This window comes from Papaver somniferum, chromosome 9, assembly GCF_003573695.1.
Source record: "Papaver somniferum cultivar HN1 chromosome 9, ASM357369v1, whole genome shotgun sequence".
NCBI lineage: Eukaryota > Viridiplantae > Streptophyta > Magnoliopsida > Ranunculales > Papaveraceae > Papaver > Papaver somniferum.
The window spans coordinates 181,946,117-181,969,518 of NC_039366.1; the positions used below are offsets into that span (position 1 = coordinate 181,946,117).

At 36.7% G+C, this 23,402-nt stretch overlaps 1 protein-coding gene across 2 annotated transcripts; it reads right to left on the reverse strand.

The window, feature by feature from the left end:
- Positions 1 to 8,957: 8,957 nt before the first annotated feature.
- LOC113309687 (mediator of RNA polymerase II transcription subunit 15a-like) lies at positions 8,958 to 17,448 on the reverse strand. Of its 2 annotated transcripts, XM_026558166.1 has the most exons (11): positions 17,142 to 17,448; positions 16,620 to 16,731; positions 15,058 to 15,181; positions 13,522 to 14,859; positions 13,200 to 13,291; positions 12,941 to 13,015; positions 11,335 to 12,822; positions 10,627 to 10,971; positions 10,236 to 10,436; positions 10,049 to 10,137; positions 8,958 to 9,612 (listed from the first exon to the last, which is right to left on the reverse strand). In XM_026558166.1, exons 1-11 carry the CDS (start codon positions 17,246 to 17,248, stop codon positions 9,405 to 9,407), a joined length of 4,179 nt encoding a protein of 1,392 aa, XP_026413951.1. In that variant the 5' UTR covers positions 17,249 to 17,448; the 3' UTR covers positions 8,958 to 9,404. The 2 variants fall into 2 exon arrangements, with proteins under 2 accessions (XP_026413951.1, XP_026413952.1); XM_026558167.1 differs by lacking the exons at positions 16,620 to 16,731; positions 17,142 to 17,448 and adding an exon at positions 15,910 to 16,248.
- Positions 17,449 to 23,402: the final 5,954 nt, after the last annotated feature.

The following is a 23,402-nucleotide window of genomic DNA, read 5'->3' on the forward strand; positions in this document are numbered from 1 at the left end:
TATAGAACAACACAGGGTCATGTACGAGGAAATATTGGGTGTCGATTTGTTAAAAGAATTGAAAGATACGACCATATGATGGGAACAAAAGAAACGTGCATGAGATGAGTATCATTTCCACTAATAGTTATGTCTGTGGACCTTGTTCAAGATCTCCAATGGCTACTCTTATATTAGTTTCAATTAATATACATATCATTTAATCGCTTGTCTCATTATACTAGTTATTTATTTTTTCTTTTCGGTCATTCTTTGTGTAGTGATGGTTGCAGATACTTCCAACTTTTTTGGCTCGACTATCGATCAATGGTCTATGCATAACTGGGCAAATTAAGAAATTACCAGCTTCCGAGCATACGATTAATAAACCGGTCAGGAATTTCAAATTCTTTTATAAAATGGTCTTTCCGTTACATTTTCCAACCGGACCCACCAAAATGGTCAACCACTTTGGTTTAGTCAATTATCCCCGTCAAAATTATCACCATATCCTAAGTAACCCTAGATATCTCTTTACTGTGTCGACCCTATTTTCGTTTCAGAAAAAAAAAATCTCAAGCAGAGGAGAGCTGTAGTATGCAGAAGGAGACGTAGTTGGTGAGCAGTTAAAAGATTTTTGAAGTTTTGAGAAATTAAGAGGAGAAGATCAATAGTACTATGTTTAGAAGATGTTTGAAGTTTTGGGAATATATCAGAAATCAAAGGATGAGAGCTGCAGAAAGATCTTCCATCTTCTTCTTCAATTGAGTGGTTTTGATTTCTGATATAGGTTGCAAGTTTGGATTGTTTTGGAGTTTCTAATATTGTGAGAATTGAACGATCTACCACCTTCTTTGTGTCAATTGTTTTTAATCTCTTGTAAGTTGGTAGTTATTTTTTTTTTTTTGACGATTTTGATGATTCATTAATTGATTCAGTCTGAGACATTGTGTTTGTGTTAATTCATCTTATGCATGTTTGTTTGAATTTAATTTCATGAATTAGGGTTTTTGAATGTTAAATTGGGGATCCTCTCTTAATTAGGGTTCTTGAGAAATTTAGGGGTTTTATCATATATGAATTTCTTTTTACTAATTCAAGATGCGGATAGTTGTGTTTTTAATGAATTGATGATTCAAAATTTGCAATGATAAATTGACTGAGAGAGAATATCATAGCTTGATTTCAATTTTTGCAGAGAAAAGACAAGGAGAAGTGAATAAATTTCTCTGTCTTAGGTGATTGATGGATGATTTAGAGTTTATGTGGTAGGACTGTTGGTGATGTGTTAAGACTTAAGAGCTTTGGTTGATTAGGGTTCTTGATAATGACTCAATTTGGGGAAGAACACGTTACAGGAAGAAGAATATGAATCGGTCATGGTTTAACTAGGTAGTAACCTAGCTAGTCTCTTGGTACTGTTTAACTAGGTTCGACCGAGTTAGTTCAAAAGAGGGGTTAACATGTCTTTTCCTAAGTAGAATAACAGACACATACACGGTTAACTGCAGTTACCCGTTTTTTTAAAAAAACGGGATGGAAATGTCAATATCTGCCACTTTATAAAAAGATTTGAAATAACGGCCAGTTTCTTAAATATATTACAAATATATGGTCACTTTACTAAAAAGCCCATACTGGATTTGGATGTTTGTTTTTAATGATCACTACATAACATGGACTGTAGGGAAAAAGAAGTAAGAAGAAAGAAGCGTTTGACTGAGTTAAGCTTGGTCTGCAAGCATGTGAAGGGTAAACTTGCCCGAGTCAAAACTCATTATAGGAATCGACCTAGTTAGTGAGTCAACTACGATTTTTGCTCTCCTCGGATCCATTTTTGCTCTCCCTTTAACAAAAATCTTCTGATTTGGTTTCAGAAAAATTTTATGAAAACTTTCAGAGATTCATAGCAAAATCATCGATGAATCCCCCTTAAAAGCAACGGATTACAGGGATTTAACTCAATTACTCGAATATGTTTGTCCACAGGGATTTAACTCAATTACTCGAATATGTTTGTCCCCGAAATATTGTCTGAAACCCAAAAAATAGAGAATTAAATTGTTGTTTGTGATTAGGTTTTAGTTTTTGATTTTGATGAATTGGGTTTTAGGTTTTTTATTGAAGATTGTTAATAGTTTTAATATTTGTTTTAGATAGTTGGAATTATTAAATTTATATAAGGGTAATCTAGTATTTTAACACACTTTAGACACCCCTTATCCTTTTCTATTGGGTGGATGAAGAAATCCATAGGCCCCAAATAAATGCCATAGGCCCGAAATTAGCCGGGCTTGTAAAAGCTACAAAAGCATAAGCTTTGGTCCCACCAAAATTTAATGCTTGATTTATCTTTTTTGTCCCTATTTTATTTTGTAAATGACAAAAATTACCCTTAAATATATATACAATCAATTTTTTATTTCTTATATTTAATTTTTTTAATATTACTATATTTTATTTTCAAACTATTTTATGATACCATTTCATTTAATTTGTCAAAAAAAAACTAAAATTACTTAATTTTATTTTGATTTTTTGTTTGAAATATATATATATATATATATATATATATATATATATCATGCTTAATATATTAAAAAGTGGTTAAGTAAAATATTTTTTTAAACAATCATAATAATAGTAACAATTAGTAAATTTAATATTTAATAGAAAAAACTAATTATTTTTAAACCCAATAAAATTGAATAAAACTATTTTCAGAAATATGTCTGTTTTTGTCATTTGCCAGAACAACCATGGTTGAATCTGATATTTTACCAAACACACGTTGATTACTTTTTTAATCAGCTTTAACTTTAATTAATATTTTACCAAACGTCTGACTGCTTTTTTTCCACAGCACAACACAACAACGCACAACAGAAAAACGCTTTTATAAAAACCGCAACAATACACCAAACTAAGCCTAAAGCTTTTATTAATTATAAAAAGTTTTACGCCAAATGTTTGAAAATGTCGTGTACACTAGAAATTTTATAAATCAGTGTTGTTGGAACGTGACCTGAGTCGTGACCCGTTTTTCAAACCTTGGTTGGAACCATCAAAATCTATTAATCAAGCGACGAATTATTTAACCGATAAATTCATAAATATTCATAACGCTGGTAGGCTAGCACGTGTTCAACTACCAATGTAGTAGTACGTCGTTGGAGCTTAGCTTGTTAGGCTTCCAACTAGATTCTTGTAATAATACTCTTTACCCAATAATAAAAAATAAATTAATATATTAATATTCTCGTTTGGAATAATTTTTTTTTATTATTATTATATTTATATAAATAATACACTAGAAGAAAAATTACAAAGGAGCAGTTGGTAGCCTAGCCACAAGCTGGGCACCAATATAAATAATAACTTTTTATCATTATTATTTATTTATTTTTCATTTGGAATAGTAAATAAAAAAATTACAAACTTTTGGCTGGCAACCTAGCAACAAGCTGGGCTCCAACTCCCTTTTGAATAGCAATACCTAATATATGAAAAATAAAGCTAACAAAACCACTACTAGCGTCATTGCTAACTAAACAATTCTTCATACGCTTGAAAAAACATAAAGTATCCTCACCAAGTTCCCCTAAGGTAGAGAAAGCTAAAACACCCAGACCATAACCATGTGATACACACTTGTCCAAGTATTTAGTGCGTTTCGCGAAACAACACTAGAAATAGCTTTTCCTGGAATGAAAGAGTGAATGCCTTCACCTGTGAAGGGAGAGACCCCTGTAACATCCATACAAACATCTTGTCCATTATCCCAGTAAGAACGAGGATATCAACAGGCCGTAAATCCTTGTCATCATCTGATAGAAACCCAAGGGATACTTCCTTACGCGCAGGCACACCAGCTTTGTAAAAAATGTCAGTGATTATATCACGTACAAAGTCATGTCAAGACTTAGTCCCAACATCCTTAGCACAATGAAGCGCGTGATCTCCAAAAATATCCATAGATCTGTTACAACTTGAGCATAAACCATTCTCAACAAACAATGGGATACCCAGGCGATAGCAAAGGACAACTCTGAATTGTCTCGGCCCGAGGCATTGATTAAGCCCACTGATAGGTACAACTAATAAATAATATTGTGCATGCTTAACTTGGTTACACTGCCACAAAATGGAATCTCTTGCAGACATAAAGAACTGGTATGGGATTTGCTTCTTAATTGCATCAAAATAAGTCACTGCCAGGGAGTGCATGGAAGGGGGGGGGGGGGCAGTATCATCGACGCAGTAGGAAGAAGGTAGTCCACATACCTGAATAAAATTCTGAAGAGCCAACTGAAAAGCAGAACCTTTATCTATTGAGAATAAGTTACCAAGGATCACCTTTTGCACTGAAGCCGTCTGACTCTGAGAAGCGAGATAACAGTAGGTGCGGGTGTCTGCCATGGTATAAATTCCCAAGCCACCATCCTTCATGGGCAAGGTAGCCAATCGCTGTTGTAAAGGACCAAAGCCGGGACCATCACCAGTGATAAGGAGTCTCAAGTACTTGATAAAATGATCATCGAAAAGCTCGGTGGCTTGTTGAAGGGTTGCAGGATTGGTAGTACGCAAAGAAAAATATAATATGGAAACACCGGTGCAATTGCGAAGTAATAACATCTCACTCTGAGGATCTTTGAGTTTTTTGATGGCAGACATAAGTTGAACAGCCTTATTTACTCTACTCAACATCATATCACTAATAAAGTTCAAATCCAGACTCACCGGACCACGCAAGAGTTTAACACCATTAAACGGTCTACCAATATCAGTAGGGAAAACACCATCAACAATACTTCTGAGATCAATAAAAGGCCAAAAGACTTCTGTTTTCTTTATATTGAGATGTAAACCCCTACCTGGCCCTTCAGTTTCTATTATACGCAAGGCCTTGGATACTTCAAGTGTATCACCAATGATTGTACCATCGTCTAGGTACCAGGCGTGCAAATCGAGTTTGCAACTGGAAGCAATAGTCTTCACTAGGGGGTGAAGAGTCAAGGAAAACAACAAGGGACCGAGGGGGTCACCTTGCTGGACTCCAAGGGCAGAAGACAAAATATATTGGTCATAGTAGAGTTTAGCAGGTCGCGGGTAGAAAAATTCTACCCAACGAGAAATACCTAGACAGTGAAGACGAACCTCTTTGATGAGCTGAAATCTGCTCACCATGTTGAACGCGTTAGAGAAGTCAATGAGCAACATTGACATCGCGTCCGAGTGACCTTTCAATTCTAGAAGGCTATTTACAGCATGTAAAATACTTTCTCCTCCGGCAGGTACACCAACCCCGAATTGGTAATCGCCTAGATAAGAAGTCATATCCAGACCGACAGAGAAAGCAGACACTTTGGAATCCAATCTACACCAAACCGTGCCAACTGCAATGGACATAAGGGCGCGCTAGCAATGAACTCGCCTAAACCCACACGGAATTTTCCAGCCAACCAAAGGTTGATAACCCTAGTAATAGAAGCGAGTAAATCGTCTTCCACGGCCGCAGCTGCGCCACTCATCGCATCAACTAAATGTTGGGCCCTCAATCCATCTCGCCCACACGATGTGCCCTTGGGGAAGCTTTTAATAGCTCTCAAAAATTTCCGAAAATCCGTTATAATTGGGTCCACTGAAACAACATCACAAAGGTCAGCAGGAGGAGGTGCTGCTGGGTGTTTATCGTGCAACTCAGCGTAGGTCTGTTCATTACAGGGTGCAACTCCATTTGAAGAAAGCACACGAATTACGGTAGCAAAATGACCACAACTTATTCTCTTGCGGCAAGCTGTAATATTAGCTGTGTTATGTTTCTTCGCATCTTCTTGCTTGGAAATACGGACTGGAAGTTGTAACATTTTGTTAACCAGAATGAAACAATCGTTGGCCTCCTTCCAAGCAGATAAATCTTGGTTAATGGAAGTAACTTGAAGACGTTTCCGGTTACCAGATTTCACTTCCACTGAACTTCTCGGTCTGTATAAAGCAAGAGTACAAACGGGAAACAAAATAAGCTGCAGCCAAGCATTCATATTTGCAGGGTTGATAATCACCTTGTCAAGGCACGTTTTCGATGTTCTTGAGAAGGATAGCCGGCACTGATGAGGGATGCTAGTTACTGTGGTAAATTGTCGTTGGAAGACGGCATTGAGAAACTCTGTATATAGGAACCCAACAGACCCTGCTGCAGCATCAACACGCAACTCCACAGAAGCCTCACAGACTGCAGCGATGGAAGTTTCCAAAGCAACAGTACTTACCTCAACAGGATTATCAACACCGTGAATAAGGAATGTTGCGCCTGCACCAATGAATGGCCCTGCAACAACATCTCCATGAACACCCTCACACCCCTTGCAAGGCATCTTCCAGGCATGAAGATGCATGCAACGACAACACAACCACATCCTTAAAAAACCAAGAACTTTCTCCCAGGCCTGGTATATATGAAGATTCTTAGCAATCATCTCCCTGCAGTTGGCTTTGTTATCTTTTGGAGAGAAATGTCTATCATGTATATGCTTAAAAAATGATCCTTCGGCATATCCCCTGCCATGAACACCATCCTGACATCCATCAAAACCCTTAAAAGGGTAGTGACACAAGCCATTATCGAAAGCAGTTACTTCTGCAATGGACGGTGAAGAAGATGGGTACAAAGACACCTGAGAAGAGTGGGTAGCTGTCAATGGTCGCCGAGAAGAGGCCCTGGTGGATCTAGCCATGGAAACTGAACGTGAACCTTAAAGGAAAAAGAAAAAAAGAAAAACAGAAATTGGGACCCTAAAAACGAAAAGCGGCAAAACAAAACGCTAAGAAAGGAAAAAAAATAATGAAAACCCGTGGAAAAGAAATCAAAAGGAACTCAAAATTGAAAAGAAAATCGTGGGAAAACCATGGTGAATTGTCTTAATATAAAAATAATATACTAGAAGAAAAATTACAAAGGAGCAGTTGGTAGCCTAGCCACAAGATGTGCACCAATACCTTTCTGAATGACCAAACTTAATCGATGAAAAAGAAAACTACCATGATCACTGCTAGCATAAACCATCATGATCAGATTCTTCCTCAAAAGATTGGGTCGAAAAGGATTGCCCTGCTGCAGAAGGTTGAGAATAGATGAGTGTTTTGATGAAGGGGAAGGAAGGGATATGGTAGGCTTTGAGGATCTGGAATGGGATCTTGTATTTCGCATAGTTTCTCAGAAAACCATGAAAATGGAGAAATCCTAGGCGTACCAAAAACCAATGGCAGCAATGTGGGTATCAAAAGATAGGTAAAAATCTCTCGAATAAGGCATGTGGAGGGAGGAAGAAAATCTGTGATGAAAAAACACAGAAAACTACCTGCGAATGATCTCGGTTTTCAGTCGCCGAGAAAATCACCAGAGCAGCCTCTCTCGGGTTTTTTTTTTATTATTTTTTTCTGAATTAAAAAGATTATTTTTATTAATAAAATATAAATTTTTATGTACAAGAAAACAGTAGGTAGCAGAGCAACAAGTTGTGCTCCAATTCCTTTTTGGATAGCCAAACCTAATCTAATGAAAAGAAAATTACGAACTTTAATATTAGCGTCGTGTCTAGCTATGTAATTTTTCAATCGTAACAAAAATTCTATAGTTTCAATACCAAGCTCACCTAAGGTAGTAAACACCAAAGTACCAATACTATATCCATTGGCTCTACATACATCAAGGTATTTACCCCTTTTACGCTCAACGACTTTGAACAAAGCAAGACCCAGTGTAAAAGCTTTTACACCACCTCCGGCAAAAGGCGAAACTCCCGTCACATCCAAACAAGTATCACGGCCTTCCTTCCAATTGTAGACAAGAATATCCGCTGGTCTGGAATCACCGCCATCACGAGATAACAAACTCAAAGACGCTTCAACTTTAGTGTGCACACCTGCCCTATAACAAATATCCGCAAAGGTGTCACGAACAAGATCATGTCGAAACTTGATTCCAACTTCGTTAGCACAATGTAAGGCATGATCACCGTACACATCCATATTCATGTTACAACATAAACACACACTATTTTCTGCAAAGAGGGGAATGCCTAGTCTATAACTAAGAACAACACAAAATTGACGTGGCCCAAGTTTCTGTCCCAACCCATCAGCAGGAATAGCAAGTAAATAATCTTGAGCATGCTTGGTTTTATTGCATTGCCAAAGCACCGAGTCACGCCTTGACATATTGAAAAGGAAGGGCATGTCTTTCGTCAACCCCAACACCTTATTTTTATTTTATTTTTTATTGAAAAGGGAGACCATGCTTATTATTATTTTTTATTATTATTTTTTTTACAAGGAAAAGAAAATTATTACATAGGGTTTGCTGGTAACCTAGCGACTAGCTGAACATCAACACCTTTTTGAATAGCCACATCCACTCTATGAAATATCTTATTAAATTATAGATATATTTGTCATCAAATAATTATTTTCTAAATAATGTATAATATTGAAATCTTCGAAGCATAATTCAATCTCCCTCTTTGCTTTAATGTTCAATGTATATCACCAATTAAATACTCAATTTATAAAGCATTTCAATATCTCATTTTATTATTACGTGAAATAATTTCTTACTTATCTGTGAGAAAACAACATCAAAAATTCTTATGATGATAAGAAAAATCAGAAATGTGGTATTGATTTTAGTAAAAAATAAAAGATAATTGAATCATTTTTAATTTATAATGTATCCAATGTATTTTATGTGTACAATAAATTATTAATATATTAATATATTAATAAATATTAATGAATTACTAATTTATAGTATTTCACATGGGGTCAACGCTAAAAATATTATTCAAGGGGGGTTACTAGATAATCGACTATTAATTAATGGAGTTTGTACCGTATACATTTCCACCCCTTTGGGTTTCAAGCTTCCAAGCCATCAGTATGGTATATGTTCCGATTTTAAGAGGGTTTTGGCTCTTGAACACTGATACATCATACCATACAAGTCATTTTATATTTCTTTTGATAAATACAAAGAATTCACTTTCACAGCTAACCCAAGAATTGACAACCTAAGAAAGATAGAATCAGTTTTCTAGCAAAAATCATCATTTGGATAAATTACTCTATCAAAATCATATTGCAACATCCTTTATACAATCAATTATTCAACTTTTCAGTAGCCAATTTTCTCCGTGATCATGCCAATTTTCTCCGTGATCATGCCGCTGTGCATAAATGGAGTTGCACCATTTAGTCGATCCCTTCATAATAATGCTGCAACGCATTGATGGAGTCTGCGAATGGTATATATGAGTATTTTCCGAAGAGAGCTGAGAGGGTACAGTACAGGTATACCACGATGCCCTACAGCAGAGATTATTTTGATATACATGGAATCAGGGTCAGTTTGCTGATTCTGATCAGGTCAATCAAGCAGCACTTAAGCAATTTTCCCAAGCACCATATCTTGAGCTGAAGCTCCCTCCTCCTCTTTGGCGAGCATAATCAGATATCACCGCTCGAGCACATGCATCCCAGGTCTTCACCATATCGTGAAGAGACATCGGCTGTGAAAGACTGCGAAGAGAAATACCGAACCTCGATTTTGCCTTGGTGGATAAATCTTCGTGCTCCTTACTGCCATAACAAAATACTTAAATTAATTCTTGATAAACAAATGATCCACTAACTGTTTAACGATGCAGTTACGTCAAAATGCACAACCCATTCATCAAACATGCATGAAAGTTCTAGGAAATGCAAGATCAACCACTAAGTACAAACTGCCATCAATGCCTCTATGGTGGCACTGTTTCAACCGAGAGTGAGAAGTTGTATATACTGAATTGTAAATTTAAGGTAGCTCAGTAAAGAGGATTAGCACCAAAGCTACTTGTGTTTTTTCATCGAGGATAAGTTTTCACTATGATGATCTCTACATCAATCACAAAAGATCGTTCACTCAATGATCTCAACTGTTGTTTAATGATATAAGATATTTCAAGCACTCAATAAATAGATATTATGATTTCTCCAAAAAATAGTACAATACCGTTATCCCCCGATATTTTACCTCAATTCAACTGGAAACTTGTCCAAGAGTATCGGAGAACAATTTGGATAATTTGTGGGAACGAGCAACCTCAGGGGCTGAATTGGGGTCTACAAAATCATAAACAAACAACAAATGAGTACACAAGTAAAGACAAATCAAAATATGAATAGATCAAACACTAATTTGTAAGATTCAGAGTTCACACCATTTGCGCTGAAGCATACAGCGCCTTCAAGTTTGGACTGAGAGCAACAGCGTTATAGGAGCACTTGACAACGGTTCCTTCACCACCTTCAGCAGCACCTGCAGCTGCAATTGGATGAACATCCTCGTCACTGATATCCACTACAGTGTCGATTAGACGTTGATTAATCCTCCCAATTTCCTCCAGCAGCGCATGGTTGGCCTGCAAAAAATATGAAATTATCACTTTCCTTTAACCGACTAAAACTAGAAGTGAAGAGGATCCTTCAAAAAAATGGAACTGCAGAAGTAACTCCCTCTTTCATATAAAGCTAATTAAAATGGTACCATACTGTTTCTCTTACATCAATAGGCTTGTAATATTTAGATGAATAATATGTCAAACATCATACCTCAACTCGAGGTCTCTTCATCCTAGAGGTCGCAGTTGACTCAAGATCAGACAGTTCCATATTAACCAAATGCTTAAAACTATCGTTCACACTGCCAGCTGATGACACTGCATTCAAGGGAACTGCAATTGTGTGACGCCTCATTTTCTTTGTTGCTGAGCTTCCATCTTGTTGAATAAAATTCCTTGCTTGCATACGACATTTTGTCATAGCCACCAAATCCTCACCCACAGCAGCTCTGGATCCATTACCTGGTGCAGATCCAGCTATCCTGTCGATCATACTAATGACTGACCCAATGTCACTGACAGAAGCATTAAATGCTTTAGGAGACATGGATTTTACCTGAGCAAAGATGAAGATGCACAATGATGTTAAACAATAAGCAACAATTACATACAATTCTAATTGGATGGCATGTGATAAGACCAATGTTTATTCTGATCCTTACTGGCAATCAGCCTTTTTTTTCAAGTGGTATACTTTCATATGTATTACGTTGTAAGAGTACATATATATTCCAACTGATCAACAAAAACGAACAGATTCTAGGATAAGATCGATCTCTGATGGTCATTTAACTTCACATATTAACACCACATAAGTGTCAATGAGTTAGACGTTTTTATGTGTGCTTAGCTGTTAACCTAAAAACGATCGGATAATCTAACCAGACATAACCAATAACGAGGATAAAAAACAGCATACCGCTTTCAATAGGCGTTCCAAAGGCTGCTCTGTAACATTTAGCTTAGTGATTGTGGAGGATGTGACGTGATTGCCATCTGGACCAGTGAACTCCGCGAGCAAGGGGGAGGCTGATATCCCAGGAGTGCCGATAGCAAGAGATTGTGCTTGACCGAGTGAAGCAGCATTCTGTACCTGCCCGATATTTCCTGCATTTGAAAGAGAGGAGATGCCAGAAGTCTGTTTCTCGGGATCCCCAGGTAATGGAGAAGGAGCCAGGGGTGTAGAAGGAGAAGGGATAATAAAGGGTGAGTTTGCAGATTGCAGAGGTGTTCCTGTTTTTGTAAAGGATGATAAAAGGCTTTGCTGGTCAATCTGAGGTGAATGCTGAGAAAGCTGCGGTGATGCTACTGAAAGCACTTGGGGGGAAGCTATGGGAAACGAAGAACCAGGCTTCATTGGATGGTTGTATGGTGCCCGAAGGCCAGCAGCAGCAAGGTGTTGCTGAGACATTCCTCCTTTGTAACTCATCGCCTGTCTAACTTTAATATCTTCGCTCATCTGCTGATGCTGTGGCATTTGATGCCCCTGTAATTGAGCAGATTGCTGTGGCTTTTGAGACTGGTGTGCCAACTGCTGGAACTGTTGCTGCTGCTGTTGTTGCTGCAACAACTGCTGCTGCTGCTGTTTATGCAGATGCATCTGCCGCTGCTGCTGAAGTTGTTGCTTCAGATGTGGATGTTGTTGAAGCATGTTTTGGTTCATCTGGAGGGAATTAATATTACCCTGTAACCCATTAACAGCATTTTGGGACATTGTGTTCAAGTTTCCCTGTTGGAGTGCATTTCCAGTACTTTGATGTTGAAGGGATGAACCCACGCCAACCTGTTGCAATGAACTAGAATTGTTACCTTGGCCTGACTCCATCGTAGAACCAGGTTGCAAAGAACTTAGCAGGTTTGTTTGTGCCGTTGAAGCACCCGTAAGGTTTGGAGGACCATGATTCATGCTTGTCATAGTAGTTGGTTGCACAGATGATCCGGAATTCTGCAGGATCATTGGTTGCATCTGGGAGTTCATCTGGTTTTCATGCTGCTGCAACGGAGGATTTTGAGATTGTATCTGCTGCTGCTGTTGGTGTTGCTGCTGTTGCTGTTGTTGCTGCTGCTGCTGCTGCTGTTGCTGTTGCTGCTGTTGCTGCTGCTGCTGTTGTTGCTGCAGTTGATGTTGCTGCTGCTGCTGCAGTTGCTGTTGTTGCTGTTGCTGTATGGAGAGTGGGTGGCCACCAGTTGGCTGAATTTGTTGCTGTGGTGGACCAGGTTTCCTTGGGCGATTTGAGTTCAGAATATTCACGATCTGTTTCTCATAAGAAGCCAGCTTATCTTTCAAACTAGGTATCACACTATTTTTTGGAAGATTCAAGAACCCCATCATCTTGTCCAACATATTTTTGAAAATTTTGAGCCTATCAATTTGTTCAGACTTTGGTGGTTGTGGAAGAGAATCATGCTACCATGTGACAAAATTTATCAAACGTGATTAGCCAATAAAAAATAAGAAATGTTGTATTGTAAGAGAAGCAAAGTTTTCAATAAGTTGTAAGCAGAAAGAAAAACCAAATACCAACCTGTTGGCATTTTTGAGAGATCTTCTGGTGCATGTCGCTAAGATCTGGCAAGTATTTTTCTCTCATGGACTTAATCTACAATTATAACAAAATAAAATGGTTAAAAACGTGTCCAAGATGATTTTTTTTCTGAGACGGCTAATCTTTTCAACTGACAAAAAGCACAAATGGCTACGATTAGGGACGACTCGGATGCAAATGACATTTGAAAGGGAAAAAAAAACATTATGAAAGCTAAAAGAGGTGATTAGAACTATACTGTCTGATAAATCTCCTCCTGCACGTCGACCACATTTCCTATTGCTGTTGAATTTCCTGCTATTGCTGCATCTATAATAGCATTTCCTGACGCTAAAAGAAAAACAGCAAACGATAACCCACATTAAAACTACAAGTCTGCCATTCTTCTAGAATAATTAATAAATTAAAATAATAATACTGTGATAATAAATAGACAACTGAAAAAAAGGAAAGGCAATAGAAAATAACTGTATCTAAATCATTGTAGCAGAAAAGTGCTACTGAAGAAACAAACCAAATGAAAGCAATGTAAAGAGGATTTTTTGACCGAAATGACATACTTGATGAGGCCTCTGGAGGTGGTCTCTGTGAATGAAACGCTTGCTTCTGGTCCAACAAATTTTGATGGTTGAGCATCGAGCCACCAGATGTCTGAATCCTTTGTTGCATATCCCTTTGTATTGAGTTCGGCTGTTGCTGCAATCCCAGTTGCTGATGCATTTGCGTTGTTTGAGATGGATGCTGAGACATAAGTTGTTGTTGTGCTGGTTGGGATTGTGTATGTTGGCCTTGGATTTGTAACATATTTGCTGATACCTGTGCATTTTGTTGTTGCTGCACCTTTCCCCCTTGCTGATGCATGGTATGCATTGGCTGCTGTTGCTGCTTCTGTAACCCTGACATGTTACTTTGTTGACCTAGCTGCTGCTGATGAGGGATATTATTTCCAAGTAAATGTTGTTGCATATTTGCGATATTATTCTGTTGGTTTAGCAACCCCTGTTGCTGCTGCTGCTGTTGTTGCTGCATATCAGATACATTGTTTTGTTGCCCAATTAACTGATTCTGTTGCAAGTTTGGGGCATTTAGTTGCTGCTGCGAATGCTGCTGTGAAGGCAAAACCGGATGTTGTTGCTGATGCAGAACAGGAGCTTGTTGGTGCATAGACTGTTGAGACTGTTGTTGTGGTTGCCTGAGGACACTCTGTGGATGTTGTTGAAGAGCATTTGTTGTGGACTGTGCAACTGCGGACTGCGGGTTCTGTTGAAGACCTGAAGACGATTGCATCACAGATGGCTGAGCCTGTTGAAGAGTGGACTGGCTTGGCTGAAGACCAGATGACATTTGCATATGGGGCTGTTGAGTAGGTTGCAGTTGAGTAGACTGCATTGGGTTTTGCTGTTGTTGCTGTGGCTGTTGTTGCTGCATGTGTGATTGCATAATTGAGGATGGAATGTTCCCCTGTAGCTGTTGCTGTTGCTGCTGCTGCTTCTGCTTCAAAAGGTGTTGTTGCAACTGTTGTTGCTGATATAAAAACTGCTGCGAATTCTGAGACTGCTGTTGTTGAGAACCGGCCTGTTGTGGAAGCTGCCTTCCTTGCATCTGCCTCGTTGAGTTAGCAAACATATTCGATGATACACCTCCTTGACCTACTAGATTCCCAGACGAATTTTGTGTCATTCCAGACTGCATGCTGGATCCCTGATTAACGGAGGATTGACTGAGACTGGCCCCAGATGGCAATGTAGAAGACAATGCCACAGGTCCTTGGATCCCAGAATTTGCTATGTTATTCTGAATATTCTGGGTTAACAGCTGCTGCCGTGCTTGAGACGGGTTGGCTAAAGGAATTTGTGACTGCCCTGGGTTGCGCACTTGGGACTGCATACTGTGAGACGCTATTTTGGAACAATGACAGTAAAAAATAAACAATCAGGTGACCTATAAATCACAACAAATGAGAATAAGTAAAGCATGTGTCAATCGTTAACACTATGCCATAGTTCAGTACGTACTACCAAAATTCCTTATAAGATTTATTTTAGCATCAATAGTATATTTTGTGCCAGCGATTTTTCTAGCATAGAAACTCTAACCTGGATCTTGAGGATTTTGGCTACCACCACCAGTATTTAACGGTAAAGAATTAGCAACTCCATTTGTCTGAGATTTTGTCTCCATTGTCAGCATCTTCAAAGATATTTTTCGTAAATAATCCGACTGCATTTACAAGTTTAATTTAGTTAGATTCCATGAGTGCTGCATGTATAAGGAAAAGATTGCTGAGCATAACATAACCAAAGAATACTGGCAAAAAATAATGTATGATGCAGACATGATAAACAGATTTCAGTAACGATGATTTACACGGGATGTAACTCATTTTTACCCAGTTCTCAACAATAAATCATTTTTCTATGTAGAGGCCAGTACATCCCCTATTCCTCTGAAAAGAACTTATCAGCCTGAAACTGCTTAGAACTTAAACCTTTCAGAATGTTAAGTGACAAAACAATCATCTATAACACAGAGAAGAGTACACAAATGGGGTCAAAAATTTATTTATGGAAACTAAAACAAGGTTGTACAAGCATCTAAACCTATCGACAGAGTGACAGACCGTGGAGCTTCCTAACAACACAGACATGATTTTGGTGTAAGCCACAGCTAAGGAGATTCTGGTTTGGAGAGAGATAGAGAGATGGATAAGGAAATTGTATCATAGCGAAAAGTTAGATCACATCTATAATGGAAAAACGAATTACTGATCAGAAGTCAGAACACAGTGAAGATGGTGCTGAATTACACAGTTAAGTGTGTGTCCTTTGAACTCATCATAACCGATTAATACGAGGACATACCAAAAGGGTAACAATTCAATTTGATTTAAATCGACCATCTCCAGTCAGATCTTTCTAAGAAGTTAAACAAAACAGGGAAAGACATACCACACAGAACGCATATTCAACATTGGCTTGTCGCGCAAACTCTCGCAAGCAACCCCCTAGAATTCAGCTACTGCTACTCAGGTCTTTCGGGTAATAAAGTACATTCCCGAGTGAGAACTTGATGAAATTGAGACCCAGAGAAGCACTCTAAAAACAAGCGGGTCTAAGCAATTGAGGTTTCACACAAGTTTCGCATCAGCAGAACCCAGATGACTTTCACTACTTCAGTTCGGAATAACTCGATGAGTTCAGCAAGATGTGTACATAAAATGTCATGTGCACTCCATATATCATGATTGCTCTATGTAAAAGGTTATCATATCAGTTTGGACAAAATATTACATGTACTTGACAATCATGTGACACCAGAAGGAAGATTCGCTATAACATATTAAAATTCCAATTATTAGTGCACCACAAAAGAGCACTATGACAAGAACGGCTTGAATCTTGAATACCTCTATCAAATGATCCAACAGTCCTCAACTCTTTTTTAATTTATGTAACCAAAACTCAGTTACGAATCTAAATAATTAAAACGCCAAATAAGTGCTAGAAATCTAATTTCTACTCAACAAAAAGTGAGAAAATTCTGCTTATTTTGATGAATCAATAGTGAAAAATAGGAAAATCATGCTCACTCATGAGTAGACAAAACTAGTAAAGCAATACAATTACCACAATGACGATGCCAAACTGAATAATGATACCTGACTTGTGGCAGCAGTGAATATTTTTTCCTCAAATCTAACAGCAATTTTATTAAGCTCCACCAATCCCTCTGGCCCAGAAATTGGAAGGTGCCTCTTTAGAGTTTCCATTCTACGAGAATGAAACACAATAAGTTTGAAATAAATGATAACTAAGCGTAGTCAAATAACTAGCAGGTAACAAAGATCATATCAGGCGTCAGATTATGAAATACACCCTCCAATGTGCAAAGAAAAAAATAGGTACAGAAATCTCTTGTAGAGATAATCTCCCCACATATGAAAAAAAAAAAACTATGTTACAAAATAAAAGCTTTTACAGCAATATTACTCCCCACATATAATAAATCACAATAATTTCAATCCAGAACTCCCTATTACTGCTTAATTCAAAATGAACAATCCAAGTTTGAAATAATCACTACTAAACTCTGGTAAACACCCAAAACAAAGAAGCGTGATCACTTTGCCCTAATCAGCCTAATTCACAAAGTTAAAACCAAACAACAGTAATCAGCTTACATCTTAGTAACAATTCTCTGTCGAGAATCAGGTTGAAGTTGTGTTCTCCAATCAGTAGCATCCATATTGGGTTCAATTTTAGCAGGCCTCCAATTGTTATTATCCATATCGATCACCAACAAAAATAAATAAAAGTGAAACCTTGATTACACGAATACAACGAAGACGAGAGTGAAACCCTAGAAACCAAAATCGCGAAATTGGGGATTATCCCAGAAGTATAAATAAAGTTTGTTTGGGTGAGAGATAATTTTATCACTAGTGGAGAGATGACTTTCTGATCATAAGAGTCGTATATTTATATATAAAGACGCGCCTAGGGCTGAGGAGGAGTCTTGAAGAAACGACGAAAATCGGAGATGAAATAAACATTCATACTGAACAGTGACACCTGTCGGTTAACCCAACTTAAGATTTACACTAAAAATCGACCGAAATTTAATCAACGGATGACGTATTTTGCTTCACGCGTCCACTAATAACTTCATGTGTGTATTTTTGGAATCGGTAAGATCGTGGAAGTCCAGTGACTCCAGTTATCAGTGTACGTTGTGCAACCTAGAAAGATAGTTTAAGGGGAATTCACTTTTGTGCACACTCCTTTAAAGAGTGTGCACGTAACAAATCGATCAAATTGGCTGTCCAAAATCAACAGTTATCTAATATCTATATTTATTTTATTATTTAATTTTAATAAGTTAGATTAATCTAAAAATGTCAAGTAAGACTCGTATGCTAAGGGGAAAATATATGATGACAAGTTTCCACGCAGTTTCTTTCTTGATTATGATCCTTCCATTTTGTGTTGTTGAGATAGAAGAAGATAAAAATCTAGATTTGCATTGAACTTGTACCTAATTTGTTGAGTTTTAAATTGTTCAATTGTATCAATGAAAATGCGATCATTGTACTTATTTTAGATTGGCCTAAAGAGTATAGGAATTTAGAAGATCGGACTGCGGATTTCTGATAAGCTATTCACATGTCAATTCAGTCGAAGTATAGGTCGTGACATATTAAATTTCTTGGAAGAACCCATTAACGGAGGAAATGGTGATGGATCCTTAGAAAGAGTAAGAAATATTCTAATGAAAGTGGTTTTGGTTTTGAGACAGAGAACAGACTAAGGTGAATAAAAGTATTGATGGTGATCATCTAGGTGAAACGAATTAACTAACTACAATCATGCAACTTCGACTGAAGAGATGAAGTTGCAACTTTGACTGAAGAAATCCTTTTACCTATTTCCTTTCATGATATATTCTTGCCGTTTTTAGATGGAGTATATATTCTTACCATGTTTAGTTTATAATTATACTTAAAACAGAAAAATAAAAGAATTATAAATATTAGATAACTGTTAGTTGTGGGCAACCAATAGGATTGTTTTGTTACGTGCACACTCTTTAAAGGAGTGTGCACAAAATTGGACTCGTTTAAGACTGAGGAGGTTGAGGCTCCAACCTGTAATTGCCTAACAAAAATTTAAATGGAGAATATAGGAAGTAGTATAGAGAATAATAAAAAACCTGAGTACCGTTTATTAAATCTTGTATTGTAATGGATCCGCATATAATATGATACTTAAAACTCTATTACTAAATAGGTACTTGATAGGTCTTAGTATACGAACAATAAAAATGTACAACGTGTAATTGAGAAACTATGAAGAAAATTTATCTCAAACGTTGTGTATAAAGAAACTTAATTTATTTTTCACAACAATAAAGATATAAGCCGCACTCATGTGATTTGTACAAATGATTTTATATATCATTTGGTGACGTGTCTTATAGCATGGTATACACCACATGCAGATGACGACCTTAAGCTTTACTTTATTCTCCCAAATAGGTGACTCAGCCACTTTTTTACCGATTATATATATATATAACTCCCTATTGGATGACCATCATTTTAAGAATGTCGCCTCCTTTAAAAATTTTGTCAGAAAATCTATTAAGATAAAAACTGGATCAGGAAAAAGAGTACGACATTTTGAGTTGTCTTGACCGCTGCGAACGCATTTCCTTGATAAAACTTTGTCAGAAAACACCATTTAGGAAAGATTTGGATGTTGGAAGCTCATAACGTTATTGACGACTGTGCTTATTTTGCTTCATTAAAATCTTGCCAGGAAAAACTGGGTAATGTAAAAACCTGAATCAAACTAATACGGGTGATTATCTGATAATCACATCTCAATAAACTCTATGAATATGCATCTCGTTAGTGATCACCATTCTAAGATTGTTATCTCATTAAAAACCTCATCAGGAAAACTCATAGGGACAAAACGTAAACGTAGGAAAATATGAATGCGTACTTAAAACAATGATAGACCTGCAGATGATGCCTCGTTAAAACCTTGCCCGAAAAAACCCAAATAAACATAAACCATGCGAAGAAAAAAGAGTACACCATTTCGAACTGCGGATAGCAGTAGAATCGCATGCCTCATTGTAACCTTGACAAGGAAATACCAGTCGGAAAAAACCTTGACCAAGGAAAAAGAGTACATGGCGTAAGGTCTAATATGGCTAATATCCATAGTCTTCTACGTATTTGCTCCCCCTGATGATTAGCCTTCTCAGTTGATCATTGTGCCCGATGATACTGCATAGAGACAACGAGCCATCTTTAATTATCTTCAACGGCTTCCTTTACTTGTGAAACTTGGTACGATTTTATTTTGTGCAATTTCTTAATGATCACCTGATTGTCTCATCCTTTTATTCTCCACTAGATTTTATGAACAATAGTAACCAATTGAAGGATAAACAAGTATGCTCTATTACCAGACTAGAACTTGACCCGTGTCGTAACAACACGGTCTCGAAAGTAAGTAAAAAGACTTATATCAATTTTGACCGGTGTCATTCAATCGTTGTTACTATATAAAATTACAATTGTTCTCCATACTTTATTATTATTATTTTCTCTTTTGTATCATAACTGAGCTTAATAATAACAAAATGAAGCACAACTTCCATAATATAATGTCACTTGTGTCATAACGATGCTGATTAAACATCGCACACTACTACATTGATCAACTTCAATACCACCACAAGAACTATCCATTACCACTCCCTTTTCCACCAGCATCAGTACCTCCACTAACTCCATACACTACCAATCACAAACACAACCCTGATCATCCCTAATATTTATCGATGTAATTAAGTTTTTATCTATTTATTAGGATGATTAATAAAATATTTATCATGAGGGATTAATAAAATATTTATTATGAGAAACTAATGAGACAATAATTAATGAAGTACACGGATTATGACAGTTGGTTGAATTTCTAACTTTCAATCACAGACATCACTTATAAACACTTAAGTAAACGACGAATGATTTATATTCTCCCTAAACAAATCTTGAGGATGATACCAAAATCAATTGATAAATTAAGGCAGATATCAAATATTTAGAGGATGATACCAAATCATCAAGTAAATGAGGTCGAGCAAAAGTATGTTTTTGGATTTAAGTTCTTTTTTATTTATAGTCTATCTCTCCTTCCCAATTTTATTTTTGGTTCAAGTTTGTTCAAAAGTTGAGAACTAAAGCTTTTTCAATCCACTTTCCAACCTTAGGTGAGTGAGAGAATCAATCATTTAGTTTTATGGAAAAATAGATTTGTTATTTTCTGTCGATCAAATTTCTCAGTTTTGTTTTTGATTTTTGAAATGAGAAAGATAATACTGATGCATTATTCCTTAATTAAAGCGTGTATTCGTTGGATCGACCACAACTGTAATTTATCAATTGGGAAGGAAAATCAAGACCGCTCTTTATATTGATTCACTTAGCCAAACTTTGTATTATAATACAGAACAAAGAAACATGGAAAAAACTCACCTAGCTAGGATATAACCTGTGTCGTAATAGTACGACTCAATAATAAATTATTTTATTGTGTACTGATTTTGACTCGTAGTATTCGTTTATAATAATTATATAGCGTGATATTCTAGTTTATTTTATCATTAAGACGATCAACCACTTCTTTCTGCTTTATAATGTTAACCGATTTGTGACGACACATTTACAAAATATATTAATACTCACCAACACCCGCTACCACCACAAAATCACCTAATACCACTCCCTGCTGCCCACCCTTCGTTGATGGCACACTTTTAATTTTTAATCGTAAACATCATGTTTAAAATTTAGATTAAACAAATTTAAGTCATCTATTAATTCGTTCTATTATATTTTTTTTTTATTATATTCTATTTATAATGTAATCAATCAATTTTATCTTCACACTAAAAATTATGATTTATCCGATTGGATACTGTAGATAGCAGGAATATCATTTGAGTGATCCAACGGTCATGATTATATTTTCTTATGTGATCTGGTATCATCCTCGAAATATTTGGTTTTTGTCCTTACCATACGTGTTAAAAACAACCAACTACATGTTTCACAATACCTATATTACCCGTATTGTGAAAATACAAAACTATTATTGTCCACTACTATTCACCAACACCCACCACCATAAAAACCCGCCCCCGCTACTATTTATTCCACCGTTAGTAATGTTACCATCTTCACCACTCGTAAGCACCTACCACCGTTTGTACCGCCCACTACTTCTTCCACTACCACCACTAATATTTGTTAATATAATATTTAGTATAATTATTTAGGGGTAGGATCCGTTGACATGGTTATAATGACATAATCTTGATATTTTAGCGCCATTTTTTCTACCAAACCCAACGGGAAATGAATTTGAGGCTAATGTTTTGATGACATGTTCTTCTTATAAGTCTCTACACTCCCACCAAAAATGAGAGCATTCAGAGATGTATAAGACTACCATCTACCATTTTGAATATCAACCGTTTAAGATTAACGGTTGAAATTAAAATTTGTGGATGGTGAAGTTTCGTATTTCGGAATTCTCTCATTTTTAGTAGGAATGTAGAGTTTTATACGAGGAACATGTCGCCAAAATATTAGCTTTAAATTCATTGTCGGTTGAGTTTGGTAGAAAAAATGACAACCATGTCAACGAATCCTTCCCCAATTATTTATTAATGAAAGTATGTATTTATTAGATTAATTAAATGGACATATATGATGAGGAATTAATTAATCATTCAATATAAGAAATTAATAGACACTAATTAATAAAACATTTACAATGGTTAAGTTGAACAAACCACGGCCGTAGATTTATCTTCTTCCTAGACAAGTCTCGGCCACTCTTTATCTAGACTAAGTTGTCCAAGCTTTGTTTTATATTCTAGACTATTATCTAGGAAAGTATTTAGCTGCTTTAACAAACCTTTCAAAAATCAAAACTTAAACTGTCAAATTAGTTTGTTTTTTTTTGTGTGTGGGAGACATCCGGCGATCTTTTGTTGAGATGGAACCACAAAGGTGAATGAGTTATTTTCAGACCAATTTTTCGATATTGGTGTTGAGATCCGGGATAATTTGATATACGAGAAGGCGGACTCAAGGCCCAAAGCTAAGTATTGCCATACTTACACGTTTACTACAAACTCAGTATCAGGTATCAATTAGCATATTTCAACTATTGTACAATTTAGGTATCTTTCGTGTGATACAAACCACAAAGTCAAACATCTCATTTGTTGAGATGTAAATCGATCAATCTGAAGAGTAAGAGATTGAATGAATCCAATCGCATTAGCTTGCCAAATTAACAAGCGACCTTTATTTTCTCATTCGGCTCTCCGATAAGCATCAAATTTGTGGATACTAGGACTAAAGTCCTAAAAGCGTCTTCAAATGAGAAAAGAACTTAATATGGATTAAAATTTGTAGATGCCATTCATATAAATTTTGTCGATAATTCCTTTTCAGGGGGCTATACATCCACAATGATTTCAGTAGCTACTATAAACATTATCGACAACCAGTTAATAACGATATTGCATTGTTTTCAAGAGTTTGAGGATATTCTAATCGATTTGTACCATATTTCAGATGAAGATATTCTCTCTCATGAGATATCGACACAAATTTTATGGATATGCTCCTCGTCAGGAGTTAGATCAACTTACAACTCAAAGAGAATACAGACGTCATCTGATTAACTTGACATATACCTCATATTATAGATATAGATGGTGAAATTTGGATAAGGGGCAGAAGTGTAATTTCAAGACCACAAGACAAAACTCAACTCTCACGGGAGAGATTAATCCCTTAACCATTAAGGCACCCCTAGACACGATTTCTAGTATACGTCCCCGCGAG

Coding starts and splice junctions, on each gene's coding strand:
- LOC113309687 (XM_026558166.1), bottom strand. CDS start 17,248: ATGGATAATAACAATTGGAGGCCTGCTAAAATTGAACCCAATATGGAT. Junction 13,016..13,199: donor AGGAGGAGATTTATCAGACA/GTATAGTTCTAA, acceptor TTATAATTGTAG/ATTAAGTCCATGAGAGAAAA. Junction 9,613..10,048: donor AAGTTTCCAGTTGAATTGAG/GTAAAATATCGG, acceptor TTGTTATGGCAG/TAAGGAGCACGAAGATTTAT.